General features: G+C 41.1%; 1 protein-coding gene across 1 annotated transcript in view; it reads right to left on the bottom strand.

The window, feature by feature from the left end:
* Positions 1-789: 789 nt before the first annotated feature.
* Positions 790-27,565, bottom strand: part of tmem120aa (transmembrane protein 120Aa) — a 30,751-nt gene continuing 3,975 nt past the window's right edge. Inside the window, exons 3-12 of the mRNA XM_080749786.1 lie at positions 27,174-27,305; positions 24,769-24,828; positions 23,347-23,442; positions 20,866-20,955; positions 19,586-19,651; positions 19,102-19,163; positions 13,755-13,847; positions 8,855-8,919; positions 8,242-8,310; positions 790-3,616 (exon numbers count right to left, since the gene is read on the bottom strand). Of these exons, the coding sequence (XP_080605912.1) occupies positions 3,467-3,616; positions 8,242-8,310; positions 8,855-8,919; positions 13,755-13,847; positions 19,102-19,163; positions 19,586-19,651; positions 20,866-20,955; positions 23,347-23,442; positions 24,769-24,828; positions 27,174-27,305 (883 nt within the window). The 3' untranslated portion in view covers positions 790-3,466. The remainder of the gene's footprint in view (positions 3,617-8,241; positions 8,311-8,854; positions 8,920-13,754; positions 13,848-19,101; positions 19,164-19,585; positions 19,652-20,865; positions 20,956-23,346; positions 23,443-24,768; positions 24,829-27,173; positions 27,306-27,565) is intronic.

The raw sequence follows: 27,565 nt of genomic DNA, 5'->3' as shown, positions 1-27,565 counted from the left end.
TGAGCGCCCGCGTTAACAGGTAGGAGAAGCCAGCAGTGAAAGACATAGAGAAATCTCCGGGCTCTACGGCCGTAAACTCCGAATGAGTTAAAGGTGGTAGCTGATAATGGCTAGATCCTATTGAAATGGTGTGACTGAGCAGTAAAATATAATTAAAAAAAAGAAAAGAAAACTACAGGCCTTTTCAGAAAGGCCTGTATACAAGTAAAAGGGATTTGCCAAAATTAGTAATGAACTCTCATATTACTTTTGCATTAAGACATTGATTTTAATGGGCAGTCTTATCTCTAAACCCTCCACTAGTGGCCCCTGTATGGGGTACAGTGGTTTGCCCAACCGAACAACATTGCCATATTTAGATCACTGCACTCGCCCATTAGACTTTACAATTATGTGCAAAGTCTGAAATCTGTTCCCAAAAGGAGGCGCTAGAGAAAAGGACATGGCGTGACCAAAACCTCTAGGGTTCATCCTCCGGGAAGCAGGAAGTTGCAATGCAAATTAAATTGCAGCCAGTAGTTTTGGAGATATCTTGTTTGGGAGTAATGCAGGACAGATGGACCAAACAGTAAAGCCCCAGTGCTAGCAGGGCTATAAAAAACAGACAACAACTGTATTAAAGGAGCAGTTCCCCCCCAAAATGATTTGTTTTCCTATTGATTACTCATGCCATGGAGTCTTCAGTTCAATGATATTTGTAGTTTTTTGTCACATTCCTAAGACAATCATTTTATTACAATAAATTTACCCCTATTGATTCCGGAAGGGGACCCGAATGCATTTGGGTCCCCATCTGGAATCAATGGGGGTAAATTTACTATAATCAATGTTTTGTCTTAGGAATGCGACAAATACAAAAGAATATTATTGAACTCAAATCTCCATGGCATGAGTAATCAATAGGAAAAAAAAGTCATTTTGGGGGTGAACTACTCCTTTAAGGGCAATCTATACTCAGTTGCGTGCTTGTATCGCGTACCAAAAATAGCCAATTAAGCTCACATAGAGCTGTTATTTTCAGTATGTGTAGTACTGGCAGACAACCAAAGACTATATATTGAGGGTTACTCTGACATCCCTGTGAATCTCAGCTTTACTATTTAGATTGCCTCCTCACCACAGCAGAGAGGATGCATAGGGCAGGCACATGTGGAGGACTCAGGCATAGTCTACGCATTGCCAGGCTGTTTGCAAATGCTCCCGTCATACAGTCTGGGGCGACGGAACACTGATGATCACTGAGTATCCGGTTAAAGCGGATGTGAAGCCACCTCCCCACTTCCGTTTCATTTTTACAGTCGCGCACATTTGTCCAATAAAAATCATCTAAGCATACATAGCTTGCTGCTTATCAGAAATGATACTTTAAAATATAGTTTGTGAACGGAAATGCCGGCTTCCGATACTTGCCATTCGGGAGCTGTCGTTCCAGACTATATAGCATTCGGAGATTGTGGAATAGTTGTCTGGCTACGCGAGACTAGCTCCAGGCACGATATCAATCCCAGACCAGCTGGGATAATACGCAATGGTCAGTGGTGTAAAGTAAAGATTTACTCAAATACTCAGTACTTGAGTAAGTACAATGTTGAGGTATTTTACTTTACAAAAGATCATCTATTTTCAAATGAGTATTTCTACTTTTGGTACTTTAAGAACATGTTTTATATACTTTTTGTACTTTCCTCAAGTACATTTTTAACCAGAATCTGTGTGGAGAATTTATCTGCTCCAGCATAAACGCAACGTCTGCACGGCACGCAGAAATCCTCTACTGGCATGAAACCACTCCATTCCCATTGAAATACATTGGCAGAATGGGGAATCCACTCTCAAACAGTAGTCTCACATAGTCTCACAACTATTCCACAATCTCCGAATGCTATATAGAGTCTGGAACTACAGCTCCTGAACGGCGAGTACGGAAGCAGTCACTGCTGCACTGAACTGTTAGTCCCATTGGAAACATAACAGAAGCACATAGTCATTCGAGTGGCATATTCTTGTATACGGTAGTTTAAGACAACATTTGAAAACATCATGGAAGTAACACCAACAACACCAGAGAAAGACAAAATAACACCCCCAAAAATATTGAAAGAAGACAACGCTTCCAGTAGGACTTATCGCTGCTGCACCAAGGGAGTGGGTGCGTCACATCCTGCTTTATCCCATACTCATCATAAGACTTTCGTTACCCCCAGACTACAGTATGACGGGAGCATTTGCAAATCGCGGTCAACAGTCTGGCCACGCAAGACTACTCAACAGAGTATTTCTACAATGCAGTATTGATACTTTTACTTAAGTAAACACTTTTTCCACCACTGCGAGTGGTCCTGGAGGTGAGCACCTCCACCAGGATGCCATTCAGGCACTGCTGGGCACTGTAAAGCAGTCACCCTGGAACCTGAAGATACCAACCAACACCAGCCAAGAGGTGGTGCCATAGTTTTGTACTTTTTATGTTTTGTATGTGTCTATGGAGTTAACATTACTCTAATAGACCACCGGGTGGGGTTATAATGAGCAAATATGTCTTCCCTGTGTATTTTTGCTTCCTGACAGCTGAAAGCCTCTGAGTCAAAAGGCCCTAGTTGAAATACACAGATATAATGACATAACAATATCATCCCTTCCCATTTTTAGCATTCAACTGCAGCTGTGGGTGTGGCTAACTTCAGCTGGGTCACCACCCACCTGACAACCAGGCATACTTAATGAACAGGTGGAGGTGGGTGCTGTGGCCACATAAAAACATAATTTTAACACTTTATGCAGACTTTTTTTGAGAAAAAAAAAATCTTCCTCCAAGTATAATCATAATACCCGATGATTATGTTGTAGAGGGGAAACAAATCACGGCACCCAGTCTTTAACTATCAGGCCAGGTACCATCTGAAAACGTCTGAAATACATGGGCTCACAAGAAATGTAAACAGTCCACAAGGACAAAAAAAAATGTTCGTAAAATCAGACACATGTAACAACCACAATAAACTTTGCACACATTCCATAAATACGCAGGTTGGAGGTTTTCCTTTTGTCATCTATTGCAGTGGTTCTCAACCTGTGGGTCGGGACCCAAATTATTTTGGGGGGTCCCCAGATGATTTGATTAATTTGAAACACTGTTTTCTCACTCAACAGTAAAAAAAAAAGAACATGCAGTATAAGTGTATAGATATCTGCACATTTATAAAGAGACAATTAAAGGACTTTTAATACCTTTGTAACATGTAACAGTGTCCAAATTGTCAAATAGGCCTATTGGAGGCAGAATTTGTGAAAATAGCCGATCTACATGCTCACAACATGTAGATCTGCTATTTTCACAATAGAACCGTGTTATACAAAATGTAATGCCTCCTCTTAGTGCTCGTCAGGGTGGGGGGTCCCCAGTTAAAATATTATTCTTTGGGGGGTCGCGGCCTGAAAAGGTTGAGAACCACTGATCTATTGAACCTTAAAGGCTTTTAGTCTTGTCCTGGTTGTTGGTGTATTCCTGGCTTTTAGTCTTGTCCTGGTTGTTGGTGTACTTCTGGTAAACCACTCCCAGCGTGGTCAGGAAGTTGCCCAGGAACAGTAGCAGGTAGGAACAGCCACACATCACCACCTGCAGCGCAGGATGCACACGTTTAGTCCATGGGCCATACCAGATGTCGCTATCCCAAAGGTAGCAAAGGTTACCATGCATTTTTGAAAAACTCTCTATCTGTAGATTATATTTTGGTATGATAACCCTTTCTGAGACACAGCTAAATTGGTGCTATCAGCCGATAGCGTTGGTGCCCCATTAACTTTACATTACAGGAAAAAAAAGCGAAAAATTAATCTGCTTTAAGTAGAATATGAGGGGTCAAACTAGGGTGTTTTCATGATTCTGAATCCATTGCAAGCATCTGTTTTGCACGAAAAACATTCCTTGGGCTAAAACGGCCCCCACAAAAGTGTGTAAACTGATGGCTCATGATCACTTTTCATCACTAAACCAACCCTAACCCTTTCAAATTTCAAGGTCTCCCCTTAACTCTGACAGTGTACAAATGGAACAGGTTCATTTGGTTCCATTTGTACACTGTCAATGTTACAGAAACTTGACTATTGTAACTCTTTCCTCACTGGTCTCCCGGCATGTGCACTTAAACCTCTCCAACTGATCCAAAATGCCGCGGCACGACTGGTCTTCAACCAGCCTAAGTTCTCACATGTCTCTCCCCTTCTCTGCAGCCTTCACTGGCTCCCGGTTGCGGCCCGCACTGAATACAAAACACTTTTGCTGACCTTCAAAGCAGCCAAAGGTATGGCTCCTCCATACCTCCAAAACCTGATCAACCCCTACACCCCCACCCATTCACTTAGATCAGCCAACACAGGGATACTGACAGAACCCTCGCTAAAAACGTAACCCTAACCCTAACCCTAACCCAAAAATCCACTCGTCCGAGACACTTTGCCCTCCTGGCCTCCAAGTTGTGGAATAAACTCCCTGACGTACTTAGAACAACGGACTCACTCGCTAGCTTTCGCCGAGGACTGAAGACTCACCTTTTCAGACTCCACCTAAACCCTTAGCACTACTGAAAAATCAATAACCATACATGAAGCTAGTTAGCATTTGTTTTAAGGTTTTTTTTTAGAAACCTTTTTTTTCTTTTCTTTACTGATTATATAGTTTTTTTTGTTCTTGATAGATATTCATTTGCATTTGTTATATTGCTGTTGATGTACTGACATATTATCTTGTTTATTATTGTGATGTTTTATCTGCTATTGGAAGTCGCTTTGGATTAAAAGCGTCTGCTAAATAACTAAACTGTAAACTGTACAGACTTGTATGGGTCAATTTAGACCCCCCTAAAGGAACCCACAGAGTCCCTGGAATCCACTTTGAGAAACACTGCATTAGGGCAGTGGTTCTCAACCTTTTCAGGACGTGACCCCCAAAATAATCATATTTTAACTGGGGACCCCCCCCCCCCCCCCCACCCTGACGAGCACGAAGAGTTGAGGCATTACATTTCGTATAACACGGTTCTAGTGTGAAAATAGCTGATCTACATCGCGTTGCGAGGTGCTGTGAGCATGTAGATCGGCTATTTTCACAATTTCTGCCTCTAATATTTGACAATTTGGCCAATGTTTAATTTGCCATTTTAGAGGTAATAAAAAGTCCCTAAACTGTCACTTTAGAAATGTGCATATACCCACTATACGTTTAAACGTTATGTTGGTTTGTTTACTGTTGAGTGAGAAAACAATGTTGCACATAAAGTTAATCATCTGGGGACCCCCCAAAATAATTTGGGGACCCCCCCTGGGGGTCCAGACCCACAGGTTGAGAACCACTGCATTAAGGCTGCAACAGTTAAGGCTACCCAGACCTTTTTAATTTGGGCTAAAAGTTCTGCATAAAACAGAGATCTCCGTCTTAGTATTTTTATTTAATAAGTGTATTAACAGTTCTACTGCCATATTTATTATTTATTTATTTATTTGTGCTGGTGCCATCAAAAAGTAGCTTACCTTTGCGATGTTATAGAAAATTATCTATGGATGATTTCCAGACATAATCGTTTTCAGTGGACACATATATGTGTACTGTAGCAAAACTGACGGCATGCCTTATGCAATGAATGGATGTGAAATGGCCCTCCCCTCGTTCAGAGCGTAGAAATGCATTCTAGATCAGGTCCACAGAATACAGCCAGGAAGTGAATTGGACATCCATTGATGTTTACGTGTGGTGGAGATTTGAGAGCAGCATTACGGGAGATGTTTTTTACTGTACACACCTGCGCGACCTCTCATGAGCTTACAGTCATCAAACAAGGTAAAAGAACGGCCGTTCGTATTGGCAACGCGCCACCGTCAGAATTGGGACGAGCATTAGCGTTCGAAGCGGTAAAAGAGTTAATATGGCCGTTGTCTACCCGAAAACAAAGTTCCCCATCTGGTCCCAATCTGTTTCTGCAGAAGAAGAGCGCTTCCATCCCGTTCTAAGTTTCCACAGCGCCACAAAGCGCCTTTCAAATGGGAGGCGGCTGATGCGCCTCTGGTAATTCATTTTCAATGAGAGGCGGGCGGTTATTTGGGACGCGCAGAGAAGTTGAGGAGGGGAGAGGCAGGCGAGCGCGGTCCCGTGAAATTGACAATTCGTTGACAATTACATTTCTGTTTGGCTGTAGGCTTTGAAGTTGCACAAGGCAGATATGACACATAACCTAAATATACAAAGAAATAACTGACATACTTGACAACTTTATACGTAAAAAAGAACAACACGTTGCATCGCGACACGTTGTGAGCTTGTAGATCTGCTATTTGCACTGTTTTTGAAAATGTTTGAAAATAACATTTTTCAACATGGAAACGATATGACGATTATGACAAAATAATTGTGATTATGTCAAATAATTGCGATTGGACGGTTATGTCATAATTGTGATAGGCCTGGCAACAGTCCATCAAACTAATCGATTGAAGGCGTGAGTTTCTAGTTCTGATATTTACACTATTTTAGTGTTAACTCTTTCAAAGCCACAGAGGTAGATTGACGAGAATTATTAATTAGGCAACCAAGCCACAGACGAAGGTTGATGAGAATAGGCTATTTTTGTTATAAAACAACTCAAAATACATTATTTTTTGCTGATTTAACAAACAAGGGTTTCATACCAAACACTTTGCCTCCCTCCAGTGGCAGATCATGAGACTGAACGAAAACGAGGAAGTGCACGGCCCATCTGTGTCTGCTTTGTTGTGACTCTAGGTTAGAATGCATTATACAAGAAAACACACTTTCCTCCTCACCCGTAAGTCGGGCGGAGCGCCCGACGCAAAAGTAGGTTTTTGCTCATTTTGTTAGCATGGTTGTATGAGTGTAACTATGGTGGAATTTAGCGTCACCCAGGGTACTGAAAAGAATGGACAGAACGGATAGATGTGTAAACAGCGTTTTCTTGTGGTCGTAAAAAAACACTGAAATGGGCTGGCATTGATTGTGTTAAGTATAATATAGGTTGATTAATTTGCTAAGAAAACTAGCGACAGTTGCAGCCATAATGGACATTCATGTGGAACACTGTTCGGATAGTTTACAATCACTGTTTCAATCTTTAATCCATTCAGAACGGGTACACTATATTGTGTATTATTATTTTATGCTTCAACTATTAAAAAATAGCAGATCTACAAGCTCACAGCGCGGCACCGAGTGCTGCGCTGCGAGCTTGTAGATCTGCTATTTTTGAAAAATAGTGAACATTTGAATTTTTACCCAATTTTGACCTGATTCTATATGAGTGTCTTTTGAATCCTTCTAAAGTTTATTGAAAACCCTATGTTTCTACTGTATGTCAGCAATCTGGCAATAGCCATCGTCAAAGAAAAGTGAGTCACTTAACCCATCTGCCGCCGTTGACGGTGAGGATTGTCATTGAAAGGGTTAATACCATGGCGCCGTTGACGGTGAGGACTGTGAATCTTACTGTATATACAGTAAAGATATTATTACTTACTTAATGTCGCTCCGGTCCCGCTCGCATCGGTAATGTCGGCGATTTGTTTACAACGCACGTTGGGCGTGCACGCGAAGTGAAGCTCCTCAATGTTAAGTCAATGGCGAGGCCCATAAAGAAACTTCATTTAAACAAAATAGCCATTTTGAGACATTTTGCAGCAGATCTAAATGTAAACAAGGCAAAAGGCAGGGCGCAGCCATCTTCATCTTCTTGTCGCACACTGTCATGTGACTAGATGACGTAATCGTTGCCGTCAAGTGATAATCCAAAAAAACAAAAACAACCCCCTTCCGGCCCTTCAAAATAATAGCGGCGGCCGACGGAGGAAACGACGTGGCGCCGAGGCACCAAGCAACCTTCAGATTAAGAGGCAGTAGATGTGTTAACTGGAGCTCAGTTAGTCTGTTCTTGAGAGACTACTATGTCAGTGGTTCTTTTTCATGTGAAGGACCCCCAAAATGATATGTATATGGCCACGGACACCCATCTCAAAATAGGGACCCCCCCAGGCACAGAAGCAGAATTTGAGTTGCCAAAAGAGGATTTGAATGAACCCAAATGAGAATAACAATGATTACATCAAAAACATTAAAGCATTATCCATTTTAAATGAAGTGCATGCCCTAACATGTTAGCGTTGGCAGGCTGCGCTGCTGTAGTTTTGTTATTCAAGCAGTTCAAGTTCCCGGTGTATGGTGGTGGTGCACACATCACATACCTGCCACTCCTTGCATTCTGGGAGCTGGGCCATTCGGAACAGTGTTATGCCATTGTGAAGCTGCCAGAACTGAAAGCACAAGTCCATTCTTAAATCAAATTCCTACCAATCTTTATCACAAGTATCAACTGTTAATGAGCAGCTGGAGGGTGGGGGTGTGGGTTTAGATCAGTGGTTCTCAACCTTTTCAGGCCGCGACCCCCAAAATAATCATATTTTAAGTTGAGGCATTACATTTTGTATGACCCGGTTCTATTGTGAAAATAGCCGATCTACATGCTCACACCGCCTCGCGAGGCGTTGTGAACATTTACGTAGATCGACTATTTTCACAATTTCTGCCTCTAATATTTGACAATTTGGCCAATATTTAATTTGTCATTTTAGAAGTATTAAAAGGTCCTTAAATTGTCACTTTGAAAGGTGTAGATACTATACACTTAAACGTTCTGTTGGTTTGTTTACTGTTGAGTGAGAAAACAATGTTTCACATTAAGCCAATCATCTGGGGGACCCCCCAAAAGAATTTGGTGACCCCCCCCTGGGGGTCCCGACCCACAGGTTGAGAACCACTGGTTTAGATGAGCTGCAGACACATTGTTGCAAGACTTACATGACCAAAGAACAAGAAGGGCAGGAGAAACGTCAAACCTCTCCACATCCATGACTGGAAACCCTCTGGACAAGAGAGGAGAGGTGGAGCATGATGTGTTACAGCATGTTCAGAGCATAAAACATATAGTAAACAGTGATGTCATTACGTGCGCGTCCTAGACGCGTTCACGTTGCCTAGAGACGCATTCACGTCATTGTCCTGGGGTCCCACGGACGCATCGCCTCCATTGGAGTCCACGTTAAAATAATTTACCACGTCGCGAAAAAAAAAAATATTTTAAAAATTCCACAGACGCCACCATTGTTCATGGGTGAAGGCATGCTACTTTAACCTACATTAACACAAATGAAATCCACGTAGAAAGTCTTAAAACAGACGATAGAACTAACGACATTGTGTGTTTTGATTTGAATCCACCGACGCCATTTTGTGCGCCCGTGCATGGTCACAGAATTCAATGGGTGCCTGAGTTTTAGCGTAGCACCGGGCCGCTCTCTGACCATAGTGGCACAGCTTGTTAGGTGATACACCAAAAAGGGTTCCCACACAGAACGTGTATGGCAAGGCACGGCGCAGAAACGTGACGTCTCTACACTGAAGCGACATGCGCATTGACAACGAGCGGTCTCCGAAAATAACTTGAATAAAAAAAGAAACTTTGATGATTGTTGTGGTTATTTTGGCATAAAATGCCACCAAGGAAGAAATTGAAGCCTGTTGCTGGGCAATGCACAACAGAGTTTATTTTATTTATTTTTGAGCTAATGTTCTGTATGCTTAATTGAGCTGTGCATAATGCACCACACACAACACTTTATTGTCTGACTTGATTTGAGCTCATGGATGTACCACAGTTTAAGAAACACAGGATAAGATGTTGATTTCATTTGTGCAATTCAATTTAATTTATTACTGTTTACTGTCTTAATTATACTTTATTTTGGTGCTATTTTATTTTAGATACACTGTTCTGTTTGCACTGTTCCATGTCTGCATTCTTTGGAAGTATTAAAATTGTAAGATTTGGAATTGTGGTTCATTTCTTTCAGACACATTTCTACGTAACATGAACATAACCATATAATAACCAATTCAAGTTAAATGCTGCACTTTGTCAAAAATGACATGACGCGTTGAATTTTTGTGGGACCCATAAAATATCCCTGGGACTCATCCGAAAGACCCTTCTTGGGTCCCGGGACTCATTACATTAAAAACCTATCAACATCACTGAGTAAACATAAAAACATAGGGTGAATGCAATAATGCATTCCCTATTTTCATCTTTCCCAAACTTGCATCGTTCCCAAGTAGGCTGGTGGCCGACACGGCACAGGTCTAATGCAGTGTATGTCAAACTTTCACATTTCAAGGTCTCCCGGCTCTCCCCTTAACCCATTTAGGCCTAGGATTATTGACTGCTTTAACTATTGAAAAATAGCAGATCTACAAGCTCACAGCGCGGCACCGAGTGCCGCGCTGCGAGCTTGTAGATCTGCTATTTTTGAAAAATCATGATTTTTCTTTGCAAGTCTTTGAATATATCCGTTTAAAAGCGAACGTTTGTAACTCAAATATTTGCTTCTGGGTGGTCCCTGGAACAACATATTTTGAGATGGGGGTCCGTGGCCAAATGCCTGTAATTTTGAGGGTCCTTGACATGAAAAAGTTTGAGAACAACATGATTTAGAGGAAGGATTTAGAAGTCGGGTCATGGATCGGGTCAAAGATATTCAAAGACTTGCACATATTTTCACAATTTTTCAAAAATAGCAGATCTACAAGCTCGCAGCGCGGCACTCTGTGCCGCGCTGTGAGCTTGTATATCTGCTATTTATCTGAAGTTAAAGCATAAAATAATGGTTAAAGTGGTTAAATTCTAACGCGACTCGGGCGCGTTCCGATTTTGCGTGGTCGGCGAGTCATCAGATCATTAGAGTATTTCACACTGCACGAGTGGCTTTCTTGAAATCGGCTCGTTGTTGTTTTTCGCCGACAAGATTGATCACCGACAGATCACCGACAAGGGGTCACACACTGCCAGATATTTCACCAAGATGCATCCCCGATATATAGCCAATATTACATTTGTTTTTATTCTATGACTAATTGTGCACGAGCGGGCGCTAATAATTTTCCTCTCTCGCTGCATGCATGCATGCGTTCGTGTGTGCGACACACGCACACACACACACACACACACACACACACACACACACACACACACACACACACACACACACACACACACACACACACACACACACACACACACACACACACACACACACACACACACACACACACACACACACACACACACACACACACAGCGCACCTGTTCAATGTTTTCATAATAACACCAGCCATGCTGCTGCATGGTTTTATCAACATATTGTGAGATGCTTTGGTTTTATATTGCTATGAAACAGCATCCATATTATTATGATGAAAGTCATGAAACAGACTATTATTTAACAGCAATATTACTAGTGATCTATACGCTGGAACACTGCATAATAATGCCCTCTCCACCCGCTCTCCTCAGGTTAAATTCTTCAACCCTCAGCCCCTTCTCTCTCTCTCCCTTTCTTTCTCTCTCTCTCCGCTCCTCTCCGTGCGTCTCCATTTGACACAGAGAGAGAGAGAGAGAGACAGAGAGAGAGAGAGAGAGAGAGAGAGAGAGAGAGAGAGAGAGCGTGCACTAGTCTAGGGATGCGCTGTGACAGAGTGGACAGATATCTAGTTGCTAGATATCTAGAAAAACGCTCGGGAAGCTGTCGGCGAGCGCTGGAATCGCGCACGGATCTTCTCGCAGTGATTTTCACACACAGCGAGAAAAACCCCAGGGAGCAAAGCCCGATCTTGCGGCAGATCGTCGTTTTTGTTGGCGAGCGCCAAAATTGGTCGGCGACAGCATAATCGGCTCAAAAAGTCGGGCACTGTGTTCGAGCCTTAACTCTGACACTGTGCAAATGGAACGGGTTCGTTTGGTTCCATTTGCACATGGAATTCGGTTCCATTTGCACACAAGCTTTCCGAGCTTGCAATCCTGCTTGCCCCCTTCACAACCCTATCAGGGGGATTCTTTCTCCCCAATGCCAAGATTACCATACCGACAGATAACAGAAAAGGAAATGACACACTTCTATAAAAAGCCCTATAAAAGGAAACCATCAATCTGAAATGTAGACAGCCTCTTTAGACTGCCAGAGGAGAGGACAGGAGAGGAGACACATTAGAAGGACAATATCAGTCACCAGATATTTCAGTTTTTACAGCTGTGGTGACATTACATTATGCCGTCATTATGTTTTGAACCACCAACTCAAACTTGTTAATTGCGACCAAAGGTCGCAGTATACCATGAGAAATGTCGCAGCTTGTCTCCATCTGTGTCAGTCCTTCCTTCAGTCAGTACAGATTTTTACAGTCTATTGGTTCCCTTGTCACTGTGACATCACTCTGACATCATGCTCTGATGTCACTGTGATGTAGGGGAACCACTCATAACAGAATGGGTTTGCTGCTCTTTGTGTCCCTTTTATGCCCATATATTTTATGCCCATATATAGTCGACAATGTGATGTCAGAAGATGCCCATATGGGCATTCCCAGATCACACTTGCAAATTAATTACATCCTTGTCCGTTTTATGCCCATATATGGAGATCCCTGTCCCAGAGTCATCAATATTAAGGGCATATCTGGGAATGCCCATATTTGAAAATTGGTAATGCCCATATATGGGCATGTTCTGCCAATCTTAACAGGCACTGTTGAGATTGGGTAACTGGTCCGGTACACATCACTGGCCAGATAGCCAAGAAGGTCGCATGTCACCCTGAGGAGTCTTACTAGTATTAAGAATATAAAGCAATCAATGCCTCCCCACCAGCGGGGCGCCTGATGGAGGGGAAAGGAACTGGTTGGAATAATGTGTTCCTTCCACGTGCTACGTCCAAACGGGGAAGCTCCCCCTGTCAGGTGATAAAAAGCGGCCTGCTCGCTCCTCATGTACTGAAGGAAGCATGAGGCTCAGTTCGGGGCTCTCCCCAGGTTGGCAGAGGGAAAGCAGAGCCCAGGATTACAGCTTAGGCAATTGGCCCAGGGTGAAAAATGGGTTACAAATGGTGGAATAAAAGTTATAAGAAGAAGAAGAATAAAGCAATCCCACATCAAAATACACATTTGTATTCGGTGTGTGGTATCGATTCCTTTTTAAGGTGCGATGTAGGAGCTGATGGAGGAGGAGCTGAGTTATCCCACACCCTCGAGTGTAATATTGCAATTATACAACTGTTGCCCTTAAAAAAAACACGTCAACTTAATTTCATTGTAATTAAGATATTCGATAGGAATTTGTAATTTTTTAATGCCACATTTAGCTACTCTGTCCCTGAACGTCACATGAAAACCGCTAGCCTAGGCTGCCTAGCCGCCTAGCATAGTGTGGGGAGAGAGGAGCGCTTGCGGTCTTTCGTGACCAACGCAGCTGTTTTCTTTACTTGATGAGAGACCGTGCATCTGTGCTCATTATATGCACGGTTGGAGAGCCTGTTTTCCATTGAGAGCCTGACTACCTGTTGTATAATACTATAGAACAGGGGTCTTCAACGTTTTCAGGCCAAGGACCCCTTAGTTGAGAGAGAGAGATGAAGCATCTTTCATAGATTCCATATAGTTTCATCGTTTGAGCACAATTATCAGTGTATATTGGATTCATGTCAATTTGTGTTTCAGATATTTAACCACTTGAACTGTCATTAGTTAGGGTGATTAACTGAGGCTATGATATGTTGGTACAAACAGAGAGGATGGCAAATGTATACAGTATGTGTGGGAGTGAAGGGATGGGGCAGTGGAATGAAAACATCAACAACAACTATCAACTCACCAACTGTTAAGTCCATTGTGTGTCTTTCTCCCAGGGCTCGGAGTCTGTACAGAACACCACTCTGGTAGTAGTACTGGAGAAACTGAACAAAGCCTGTTTGACAAACAAGTATATTATTTAAGGATGGTACAATCAACTTGTTTCTCTCTCCAATAGCGAGCCAAGTAATTTAATATAGTGTACTACCATCCAGCATGTTTTAATGAACCGATTCTTTGTTTTGAAGCATTCCTTCACCACATAAACCTTCTCCCCGCATTATTTTTCATTCCACTCTGGCTCAGGCACTAGGATTTATACAAGCAGCCCATAATTCATAATGTCAGAATGTTGAGGAGGTTTCGTTGACCGCACTCCAAGATACCTTCAAGTTACCATACATTTTCCAGACATTTCCTTGCGCCTCACAAGACGAACATCAATTCTGAGAGTTGCTTCTATGATGCAGACAAATCTGTAAATTACATTTACATCCAACAATGTTGCCGTCCTAACTTGCTTTGCTTTTTTTTATTTGGGCCTTGGGCACAATTTGACCATTTTTGCACAGGAAGGCTTTTAGTGGTAGACCTGCTGCTTATGTGTTATTATTACACAGTGTTAATTCAACACTTCATGTTCACACAAAGTTAATGCTTTAAAGGTGATACACCATGAAATTTCACTTTTCCTATTTTAAAACCTTTTTTTGGGGTCCCACTAGCACCTTCTATCCTCACAAAGTCCCATTTCTGACCGTTGTGTCTTTCTCTGGTTTTGAGAAGGTGAAGGTTAAAAGTATCCCACGGGTTCTCAAAACAGGCTGTCCAGATTTGCTGCCGATTGTGACGTCATCTGCCGATTGTGACGTCATCACAAAAAAAATAAAAAAAATAAATGTTTTTTTTTTCAAAAAAAAAAATCTTTCAAAAAAAATTTTTTTTTCAAAAAGATTTTGGGGGGGTGGCGCAGTTCAGGCCAAAGGTGGTACTGCAGCTGAAAATGCTCTGAGAGCCATTCAAAAATGAGAGAGGCTCTCTATTTAGGAGTGGTAATTTAGCCTCAAACCTTTTGAAAAACGTTTTTGGGACATAAACAATATGACATAACTACTTTGTAAATGCATGGTGTATCACCTTTAAAGTGATCCCTGATTTGTAAGCCATGTAGGCCTTAATATGTTATAATAACCCTCTTTAACCGAAATATACCTTTTAAAACACTTGGAATATATTCCTTTGAGAGAAAAAAAGTTATATGTTCAACCCATGGGGGGAGCCATTGCACTGTTCGTCGCTGATAGAATAGAAATGTATGATATGTTTTTGTTGTAAACATGTAGCATTTTGTTTAATGTCAAAGTCTCTATAATGCCTTATTACGTCACAGCCTTCACACATCACCCTCTGTGAGTCACTGCTTCAATGCATATTCTCTCTCGGCCAGCTGTGGGTCTGGCAGCCTAAAGGTGTCGTGAGGTCGCACCTACAGTATATTGGAAGAGCTCTGATCAATCAGGCCTTCTGGTGTGTGTAGACTTCTTCCTGTCCTTTGATGTTAAGCTTTGATATGTGATTTCCTATGTCATGTCATTGCTTGAGTCAGGCGACAGCTGTTTATCAGGTGTCACTTTTAGGATGGTCCATCTCTATGGACCTATACAGTATAAAGTCAATGTATTCATTATGTTAGGGGACAGTTACCTGCCTGTCGCACCGTGGAGGGGACATGGCTCTGCTTATGGGCTCTCTGTGCTGTGACTATCTGTACAGACTTTTGCTATGATGGACGCTGTTCTTGGAACACTCTGTTACTGCCTTCTAGAAATAAACGCTGGGACATCTACTTATCACCGTTCTGGAATCATATTCTTTTAGTTATATTTAGAGATTTAGAGTCGCATGCAGTGATGACGTAGGCAATGCATTTTGGCTGGTCGGGCCCATAGGTTTAATATGGAACGTCAAAACAACGTTCTCTTTACAATATTTAAAACATTGTCTTGAAGCTCAGATTAACTGTAGTTAGTAGTGTGGTGCTTTTCTGTTCTGTTCATATCAAGTAGGATGTTTTGCCGTGCCTGTAAGTGTTTAATTCAACATCTAAAACCTGTTTACACCGCCATTTTAAATGGGCCCGACCAGCCAAAATGCATTGCCTACGTCATCACTGCATGCAACGAACAGTGCAATGGCTCCCCCCAGGGGTTGAACATATAACTTTTTTTCTGTTTCATATAACCTTTTTCTGTTTTAAAAGGTATATTTCGGTTAAAGAGGGTTATTATAACATATTAAGGCCTACATGGCTTACAAATCAGGGATCACTTTAACTATTGAAAAATAGCAGATAAACAAGCTCACAGCGCGGAACACAACATACATTTTCTGGTAGGTCTGGTGACAAACTTTCAGCCAATCTGGAGAAAGTATCCATGTATCAGCTTCATTTTTATAATGTTCAAGTTCCATTTTTGTCTGCTCATTCCCTGTATCCTAACTGAGTTCTCTATCCCAGGGGTTTTCAAAGTGGGTGACGGGGCACCCTGGGGTGCCGTGACGGCAGTCCAGAGGTGCCGCGAGATCATTTGATAATATTTGGGATTTATTTGGACAATTGAAAAAATATTTAGTATCATTTTAAGTTATTTTCAGTCAGTTCTAACCAAAATGGCTATTATCTCAACGTTTTCCTCACAACATAATCGCTAAAATATCGTCACTGTCGGGCAGAAACCTCGTATCTCCAAGTTTCAAATGTGTACGTCTTTTGGTAAAGCAAAGCCCTGCTTCATCATACAAGACTGTCGCACAAAACTAGTGAAAACAGCCGATCTACAAGCACACAACGCCTCGCATCCTCGCGATGCGAGGCGTTGTGTGCTTGTAGATCTGCTGTTTTCACTAGTTTAGATCATTTTATAGATGATAAATACAAAACGAACGGTTTTGGACATACAAGGTTTCCACCCGACAACGACGATATGCTATAAATATAAGGTGCTGGGAGTGAAAATTATAATGTAGGGGTGCCTCGAATTAAAATAATATTTATGGGGTGCCCTGAGACAAAAAAAAAGGTTGGGAACCCCTGCTCTATCCTGATTGGATAAAATTGGCATCCCGAACTGAAAATACATTTTCTGTTTAATAAAAAGGTGGAGAGACAAGGGGACTCTTGTTACTGAACAGACACTATATAGTATCTACTATCAGAATATAGAGCTAACAACCTATTTTAACCAAGGATAATCACTTGTATCCAACCTTTAAGAATCTTTTAAACGTAATGAAAGTATAATGTCATGTCACCACAGCTGTAAACCAGTAAGACTCCCTAATCGGGAGATAAGCGACCGTAAGTCACTTATCTCCACAAATAGGGCAAAAATGTGTTTTGCCAAAATCTTCCTGATCCATGTTGATGACATGAGTGTAGACATACTGTGTAGTGATTTTCGTGATTTTAGGGCAAAATCTGTAGGAGCAGTGTCCAAAAATGTGTTTTTAAAAATCGGCCTGGAGGTGGCGCTATATGGGAGAGATTCATGTTGATGGGATGAGTGTAGACATACTGTGTACCGATTTGCGTGATTTTAGGGCAAAAATTGTAGGAGCAGTGTCCAAAAATGTGTTTTGCAAGAATCGGCCTCATGGTGGCGCTAGAAGAGGGCCATGTGAGAAATGAGGGATGGGGTCTCCGCGCCGGCAAGGCGGACGAATAGGTACCGGCCCCGGCTGTCCCGGTCGCTCCTAGCCGGAGTTACGGCATTTTATGTGAGCTGCAGTGTAGGGGGTCCTCCACTGGGGGCGCCACCACTTTTGCATCCGTTCTGGAGCACCAGGAGTCGGTGGTCCCCGGGAATTCCCCGTGAGCAGCCCCGTTGGGGTGGTCATTTGGTCAGTTTAGCACATTTGGTCATTTTTTACATCTGGGGGTCCCCCAGGGACCTGGGGATCCCTGGAGCTCCGGGGGTCCTTGGAGGTTGTAGTTTGGCAGGTAAGGAGTGTGTGTGCAAAATTTGGCATGGATCGGGGCAACGGTTGCGGAGATATGAGCAGGGCAAGAGTGTGACGTGTGAGGTGTGACAGACAGACTGACTGACGGACTTACACTTTGTGCAGGGTTTGATAGTAAATGCGACCTACGGTCACAATAAACAGAAAATACATTTTCAGGTGGGTTGCACATTTTCAACCAAAGAGAAGAAAACCCATCACTAAGGACGAGCCCCAAAAGTGGCATTTGGCCACGTGCCACGGCATGTGCCGTTCCGCTTTGGAGCTGGCCCTCCCTCCAACCCATTTAGCAGCTTCATATAGCGTTAGTGTTCCGGTTCCACTTCAAACATCACTTGTTTATCCTGTACTAGTTCTCTCTCCTGATTAGATCAAAGTGGTATCTGGTGCCACCCATTTTTAAAACAACTATGGGTAAATTCACCTTTCACAACACTGCCATTCAGGTGTGGAATGCTCTCCCCCTTCCCTCAATAAACCAAAAATAAAACTGGCTAACTGGTTATAGCACCTACGATAGGACTTCCATCCTAACCTCAACTTGTTCATAGACCTCATGTTTAGAAATGTTTTAGAGTTGCTTTATGTTTTTGGTTGTTTGTTGTTGTTTCTTTGAATGTGTCTTGATTTTCTTGTGAATGAATGCAAGGGACCTGAATGGAAATAAGACCACATGGTCTTTCTTCAGTGTTATCCTTTTGGACCAAAGTGCTTTGGCTGTGTCTAATAAATCAATCAATAATAATCCTCACCTGAAAATGCATTTTATGTTTATTAAAGAGCTGGAGTGACATGGAGACTCCTGTGTGTGTGTGTGTGTGTGTGTGTGTGTGTGTGTGTGTGTGTCATTCTCTATGCAAGGCAACTAGCCTCGTACCCGCCCTCTTCCGGAAACCATTTCATTTGTTAGGCTACAAGGCAACAGGAAAAGGCTTTTTTTTTGTTTTTGCCATAGTGACAGTTGACTAAACATTTATCTGTCAGTGCACAGAGAATCAAAAGGTGGTCTCAGAGTCCACCATGCAGACATTGACATGCCAAATGTCTTTAAATATTAGGTGTGAATCCAGAGTGATTCGCTACGTTCATCTTTTGGATATTTTCACTAAGCACAGTGAAAAAAAAATCCAAATTATAAACGAAGCGAAACAGTCTGTATGCCAGGCTACTTCAATGTAAACACAATGAATAACTGAAAAAATAGACAAGTACGGTACTGCTAAAATGCGATGAATTCACAAACCAAGGTAACAATGACGCCAACAAAAATAAACATCGCTAAATGCTACTGAAAACACCAGAGTTGACCCTAGTAGTGTGGTTCAGAAGAAGCAATGGGAATGTCTTACTTTGATATAGATTGTATGTAAGGAACTGGTCCCTGAACATCTGATAAAGATCACCTTCAGGCCTGTGAATATAGAGGAGAGATACGTTATCCTAAACACCCATACACCCTTCAGTACACAAAATAATATAACCCTGGTGGTGGACCCTGCGTCTGTACTCCCGTTTAAAGGTAGGGTAAGTGATTTCATTTAATTCAAAAAATAATAAAATGGGTCTATGTTCTGATAGTGATAGTTGCTATAGAGTGTTTGGTCCATATTTGGACTGTTGGGTGACAGGTTTTCCTCCAATCAGGATAAAGTGGGGCTGGTTGAGTGGGGGCGGGCCTTACACACACCACGGCCCGCCCCCACTTGATCATGATTGGAGGAAGGCCCCCGCCTGTCACCTACATGAAAACTGAAACTGAAACTTGTGTGAAATCACTTACCCTACCTTGAAGTGGTTGAAAGTGGAAAAGCAAGCATGGGTGAAATCACTCACCAAGTGAGCATGACCCCAGACAGGAAAGTTGACAAGTAGTGATGGAGAACCCACCAACCCTTGATCCTGAAATGACACAGAAGACACAGTCACAGACAATCACTATGGACATGATGTATTCCACTGATGTTGTTTTTTCTTTTTCTTTTTTGCAGTTTTGTTTATTTGAAATTCAGGGCATACAGTAAACCAAGACTTGTTCGTATATTATGAGAACCAATCACAAAGAAAAAAAAGTAATATAAATGCCAAAGATAACAGTGTAGTAATAGGGCAAAAACAAACAAAAAATAGTATAGTATATTAACCCATTTAGGCCTAACCCTAACCCTAGAATTATTGACTGCTTTAACTATTGAAAAATAGCAGATATACAAGCTCACAGCGCGGCACCGAGTGCCGCGCTGCGAGCTTGTAGATCTGCTATTTTTGAAAAAGTCGTGAAAATGTGTGCAAATCTTTGAATAGATGTGTTTTCAAAGCGAACGTTTGTAACTCAAATTTTGCTTCTGGGTGGTCCCTGGAACTAGATATTTTGAGATGGGGGTCCGTGGCCTGATAAATATCATTTTGGGGGTCCTTCACATGAAAAGGTTTGAGAACCACTGACATAGTAGTCTCTCAAGAACAGACTAACTGAGCTCCAGTTAAGTGAAAAGGATCTTTTCTTTGACGATGGCTGGCCAGATTGCTGACATTGAAACATAGGTTTTTCAAAAAATCTTAGGATTCAAAAGACACTTACTGTATAGAATCGGGTCAAAATTCTAATTTTCACGATTTTTCAAAAATAGCAGATCTACAAGCTCGCAGCGCGGCACTCGGTGCCGCGCTGTGAGCTTGTATATCTGCTATTTTTCAATAGTTAAAGCATAAAACATTGCGTCATAATGAGTTCAGGCCTAAATGGGTTAAGTAACAAGCTATGATGGCATTTGAAGTACCATTCAGTGGAGTGACTTGAGAATGCCAGGTGGTTTGCAGAAACTACGTCTGCAAAGTCTGCATGACTGGGTCTAATGTTGTTCTGTTCTGACTAAATATGTGTCAGGCCTAGGTTTATGTGTTATGTGCTCATACAATACCTTCGGTCAAGTCAAACAGTAAGACTAAAGCATGATGACAACAAGTGTTAAACAAATGAGACGAGATAAGTCTTCTATTTAGCTCATAGAAAATGTACTCCTAGCAGTAACATTAACTCTGCATGTATTTTATTGAGTTGTTCCTATGGGTAAGTGGCATTGGTTCCTGGGTGTAGGGGGATGGCAGAAACGGACCTTGATCCGTTGCTGATGAGGACACTCTCTCTGATGGTCAGGGTACAGTAGTACCACACCAACAGGAAGTTGAAGAGAGCATCCAGGGCTCTGAAGAGAAACAGAAAAAGACGGTCACGAGTAGGGCTGTCACAATTATTACATAATCGTCTAATCGTGATTATTTGACATAATCGTGATTATTTTTCTTAATCGTCATAATCGTTTCCATGTCAAAAATAGTGGAAATAGCAGATCTACAAGCTCCCAACGCGTCGCATCGCGACGCGTTGTGAGCTTGTAGATCGGCTATTTCCACTATCAATGTTCTTTTTTAAGTATAAAGTTGGCAAAACGTTGTCATTTCTTTGTATATTTATTTATGTAGGTTATGTGTCATATCTACCATGTGTAACTTCAAAGCCTATAAGCTAAACAGAAATGTAATTATCAACGACAAAAACACAATTAAATCGTTAATCGCAATTATTTGAGAGAAAATTAATCGTCATGTAAAATGTCATAATCGTGACAGCCCTAGTCACGAGGAGGAGAGTTCAGACAATCTGAAGAAGCATCCAACAAAAGCAGTTCAATAAGGATTCGGCCGTGGTCTGAAGACTCACCTATAATTCAGACTCCTGAATAGGATACCTATTCAGTATTCAGACACCTATTCAGACTAGGGATGGGACCATATGAAAATGTCATATCACGATTATTGTGACAAAAGAAATCGCGGTTTACGATATTATCGCAATAATCAAAATCCATTGTCCTGGGGCGGAACATTTGCCAAAAAAATAGCACAACTACACGCTCACAACAAAGACATTTGACAGAGTGAGGAAAAAAAAGACTGTATCAAGTACGTATATTATAAGTACCTTTTACCAATTATAGAGAATTATAGAGAGTTTAAGTTGTACCGGATATGCAGCTCGGCAAATAAAAGGTGAATTGATCCCAGTGCATAACGGAGGACGATATCACGATAAAGTAAATCTCCACAATACGATTATCGTGAGTTTTTTTATCAAGATAAACAATAATATCGCTTATTGTCCCATCCCTAATTCAGACACCTATTCAGACTCCACCTTAGCCCATAGCACTTACCATAGCACTTGCCTACCCTCAATGACATTACATGTAATTTAGATAGCATTTTAAAATGTTATGTTATAAATTGTTATGGTCTAACTGTTTTCTGTTATAAGTTGTTATGGTCTAACTGTTTTCTTAGATTAAATGTTATGTTATAAGTTGTTATGGTCTAACTGTTTTCTGTTATAAGTTGTTATGGTCTAACTGTTTTCTGTTATAAGTTGTTATGGTCTAACTGTTTTCTTAGATTAAATGTTATGTTATAAGTTGTTATGGTCTAACTGTTTTCTGTTATAAGTTGTTATGGTCTAACTGTTTTCTGTTATAAGTTGTTATGGTCTAACTGTTTTCTGTTATAAGTTGTTATGGTCTAACTGTTTTCTGTTATAAATTGTTATGGTCTAACTGTTTTCTTAGATTAAATGTTATGTTATAAGTTGTTATGGTCTAACTGTTTTCTTAGATTTGCATGCTATTTCTTTCCATTGTATGTATTGATGTTGATGTACTGACGTATTACCTTGCTTATTGTAAGTCGCTCTGGATTAAAAAATTCTGCTAAATGCCTAAATTGTAAATGTACATTTATTGCAGAGATTGTCAGCTATTTTAATCCTGTAATGTCATGTCTGTAATTAAGTAAATACCGATGGTGGAGGACAAGGCAACGTTATAGCGTTCAATGTGTTGCTCAAGGACACTTTGGATTCCTTTGTGTGACGCTGTACTGTAGTATAAAACAGTAGTTCTGAACCTGTGGGTCGGGACCCCCAGGGGGGTCCCCAAATTATTTTGGGGGGGTCCACAGATGATTAGCCTAATGTGAAACATTGTTTTGTTACTCAACAGTAAACAAACCAACATACTGTATAAGCAGTGGTGTGATATGGATTTTAGAAGTGGTGCCCCTCTAAATTCGTGACGTGATGATTCATGTGCGTGCATGTGAGGCACGCGTGCGCGCAGCTAAATAAGTCTGGGGTCGCCGAGCCCAACCGAGCCCACGGCATCTCACCCCTGTGTATACGTGTATAGAGCGTATCTACACATTTCTAAAGTGACAATTTAAGGACTTTTAAGACCCTATTAATAGCTCTAAAATGAAATAAAAAACATTCTCCATATTGTCAAATATTAGAGGCATTAATTGTGAAAATAGCCGATCTATATGCTCACAAGTGAGCATGTAGATCTGCTAAACCAAATGTAATGCCTCAAGTCAGGGGGAGGGGTCCCCAGTTCAAATATGATTATTTTGGGCGTCGCGGCCTGAAAAGGTTGAGAACCACTGGTATAACAAACTAAACGTTATATAAAAGGTTTCAACAGCAACAATAACATGATGACACAAGTAAAACAGTATGACTGCTAGGCTTGCAAGTAAGGAGCTTTTACCTGGAGCTGAACAGGAAACGACACGTGAAGGAGAACAGGAACAGGATAACGGTGAGGATTAATTTGAATTTCTCATATTCATCTTTGTAGGCAAATCTGTAGAAGAGAAGACACAGAAGACACAAGACAGGCTGTCATGGTGGCGTCAGGGGTGTCACAAGGGGGGGAAAGTTACTAGGGCCCAAGGTGGAGGGGCCTTGATTATTTTATACTTTAGCTATTTGAAAAGTCGCAAATCTTTGAATATATGTATTTTGTAAGCGAACATTTTTAACTCAAATGTTGCTTCTGGGGGGTCCCTGGAACTAAATACTTTGAGATGGGGGTCTGTGGCCAAATACATATCATTGTGGGGGTCCTTCACATGAAAAAGTTTGAGCACCACTGACATAGAAACATGGGTTTTTTAAATATTCAAAGACTTGCATACATTTTCACGATTTTGTATGTTTTTCTTTACTATGCAATGAAAAAAAATTATTTTGTTTTATATTTTTTTCCCCCACAGAAACAGACACAGTTGTTGTGATTCAGTGGCAAAAAGAATTTTGTCAGTCAGACAAATGGTTCCAGAGATAGAGCTGTTTGAATGAAAAAAAGTGTCCATCCACTAGAATGAACACACATGAACACACATTTTCTCAATCAGCTAAACGAGGGAGCGAACACACAAACAGAGAAAATCATCTCTTTGATCTCAGGTCATTTTGACATCTTTTAAAAAAAAAAAAAAAATGGAAAAAAACATTTTTTTTTCTCTACAAAAAACACAAAAACCGTCAAAAACCGTCATTGGCACAGAATGAGGTAATATTGGTGTTTTACTCCACTACAATTATTTGAAACGTTTAGTTACTAGTTACTTTGTAGATTTTGATTATTACAAAATGTACAATATGCACTGAAGCCTTATATACATTTCAGCCATTTGAAAATAGCTGGCCGACAAGATCACAATGCGATGCGACACATTGTGAGCTTGTAGATCTGCTATTTTCAAAAGATTTGTATACATTTGAAAACTTGAAATGGGACATTCTGCATCATGAGTACATTTACTTTTGGTACTTTAAAGGAGTAGTTCACGCCCAAAATGATGTTTTGTCTATTGATTACTCACGCTATGGAGACTAGTTTAATGATTTTTCTTTTTTGTATTGTATTTGTCAATTTATTGTAATCAAATTTTTGTATTGCGACAAATACAAAAAAATATTATTGAGTCTCCATGGTGTGAGTAATAAATAGGAACCTTTTTTTTATGCCAATATTTTGTACTTTTACTGAAGTACATTTTGAATTGCAGATTTTTAATTGTAAGAGAGTATATTAACATTGCAGTATTGATACTTTTACTTTAAAAAAAAATGGGAGTACTTTTTCTTTTTTCTTTTATTTGAGTTAGCTAGTTGAACAGCTTACTTGGCTTGTTTGTTGAGGAGTGTAACGTTGACGTTTCCCAGAACCAGACTGAGGTATAATCTGAACGGGGAAAAGAAAGGGAGCAAAGGATCAATCCATCACTCCATCACAATTCTGTGTCATCATACTCAAATAGTATTATTAACAAAACAGTCATTAATGTCACTGCTTTGTTTAAAGTTGTACCATGTAACTTTTTTTATAAAACAAATCTTAAAATTGTCCTAACTGTTAAATCGCTAAAGTTTTAGAACACCCACTCCGTTATTTTCGGCTTCTGAAGCCTTCTCTTTATATGTTTTCTATGATCCTGGCTGTGGACCGGATTTCGCGCCAAAATGACGTAATCTGCATCATCTGTATACGTTGTGTATACCTTGCCCAATCACATCGCCGATCATGCACACATGGTACACTACCGGCCAATCACAGCTTATCTGCTCTGGTCTCCAGGAAGCGCCTCCGCTTGGCTACAGTGTTTACCATGGTGAAGGATTTTAACCTCTTAATCCACAAATCCTGGCCAGAAAATTACGTTCTACCATGCGTTCTACCCCTCCACGGATTACTATCGGTCGCGGTGGTTTGCGGCGCCGCTCCGGTGGTCCGCGGCGGTGGTCCGCGACGACTCCGGCCGAAAAACGTCCGAAAAAAGCAATACCGCTACTGACCACTAGTTGAACTTACACAGTATAGCTTTAAATTAACCATTAGCTGACACCTAAACGACCGCTAGTCTTCCTATGGTCCAAGACGATAATATACTGTTACTGAATATAACATAATAGAATTCTGTGTATAATAGAATACATATATAATAGAATACAGTGACGATATAGACTGTCGGGCAGAAACCTTCTATCTCCAAGTTTCAAGCTTGTATGTTTTTTTCCTAAAGTAAAAGCCCTGCTTCATCATACAAGACTGTTGCGCAAAACTAGTGAAAATAACAGATCTACAAGCACACAACAACATGCGGTGCGAGATGTTGTGTGCTTCGGCCATTTTAAATAGTTTTTAAAATGATAAATACAAAACGAATGGTTTAGAACATTAAGGTTTCCACCCAACAACAAAATGCGTATGCCAAAAAGCATGCATCACATAAGTGCCACACAGTTCCCATGTGATCTTGGACTTCATGTGGTCAGCCTGGGACACATTTGGGAAAGGTTTCATTATTATTATATTATGATATTAGTGTGAAAAGAATGAGTGAAGGTACAACAGGCATTGACACTAAGGCTTGCCCACCTGCCCCCGGCAGGTCAATAAAACTTTCGGGCAGGTGAAGTTTGCTTTCAGGTCTTCCGACCGGGCAAGTGCACATTTGAGAGGGGACACAACCATCTATAAACACAACACTTCAATCATAGCTATGTAGATATTTGGATTTGGAGGTATGATTTTGTTTTATCGCACAGCCCCAGAAAGTAAAGAAACAATTGTTAAATTGAGCGGTAATTCAAATCTTACCTATCATTTCATAATGAACGATTTACTTTTTGGGCAAGTGGGTAGGACCTTTGGACAAGTAGAACGTGACCTGTACTTGCCTGACGGGCAAGTGCCTCTGAGACCTCAGTGTCAACCCCTGTACTAAGTTATCGGACTCTGGCGTGTGCACTAGAAGTCTGGTGCTGATCGGTCCAGTAGTTTTCAAGATTAGACACACAGACAGTTAACCTCCTGTTGGGCCATGCGGTAAAAACCTGCTCGCCGTTTAGATTGATCTCGCAAATGGTGCGTCAACATCTGAATGCAAATGTTATTTTGCTCGATGCAAATGTTATTTCAAGGGAAACTGAAATCCAATTTAACCCATTTAGAACGGGTACACATTTTGTGTATCATTATTTTAGGCTTTAACTATTGAAAAATAGCAGATATACAAGCTCACGCTGCGAGCTCGTAGATCTGCTATTTTTGAGAAATCGTGAAAATTAGAATTTTGACCCGATTCTATAAGTGTCTTCTGAATCCTTCTAAGGTTTTTTTGAAAAACGCCTGTTTCTATGTCAGCAATCTGGCCAGCCATCGTCAAAGAAAGGGTCCTTTTCACTCAACTGGAGCTCAGTTAGTCTGTTCTTGAGAGACTACTATGTCAGTGGTTCTCAAACCTTTTCATGTGAAGGACCCCCAAACTGATATTTATTTGGCCAAGGACCCGCATCTCAAAATATCTAGTTCCAGGGACCACCCCAAAATTTGAGTTACAAACGTTTGCTCTAAAAATACATATATTCAAAGATTTGCACACATTTTCACGACTTTTTTTCAAAAATAGCAGATCTACAAGCTCGCAGCGCGGCACTCGGTGCCGTGCTGTGAGCTTGTATATCTGCTATTTTTCAACAGTTAAAGCAGTCAATAATTCTAGGCCTAAACGGGTTAAACAGCCACACCCGTTCTTCTTTGGCAGGAACGCTTCCATTTCGAAGAAGACATCTGGTCTGTCACTGATCGTCTCCAGTATTCCATCTATGGATTTAAGTTCCTCTGGACTTAAGTGTTCTTTCTCGTGGTCTTCTTTACATCTAAACACAGAAAAGTAGGATGAAAAGATATACCACGAACAGGGACGTGCAGAGAATGTTAGAGAGGCAGGGCTGAAATTTCTATAAGGGCCTTTTGGTGGAAATCTCGAAAATAGCAGACCTCCTGAGCTTGGAGGTCGGCTATTTTCCTCGATGCTTGATTTCTGCACAGGGAGGGCAATTCTTTCAACATGAGATGCTGCATTCTAGGGCTGTCCTCGACGCAGGATTTATCAAGTCGATTCGAGTCGCGGGGGTTA

The sequence above is a fragment of the Nannobrachium achirus genome (genome assembly GCF_963921795.1).
Source record: "Nannobrachium achirus genome assembly, chromosome: 19".
NCBI lineage: Eukaryota > Metazoa > Chordata > Actinopteri > Myctophiformes > Myctophidae > Nannobrachium > Nannobrachium achirus.
This window is presented reverse-complemented; position numbering and strand designations above follow the sequence as displayed.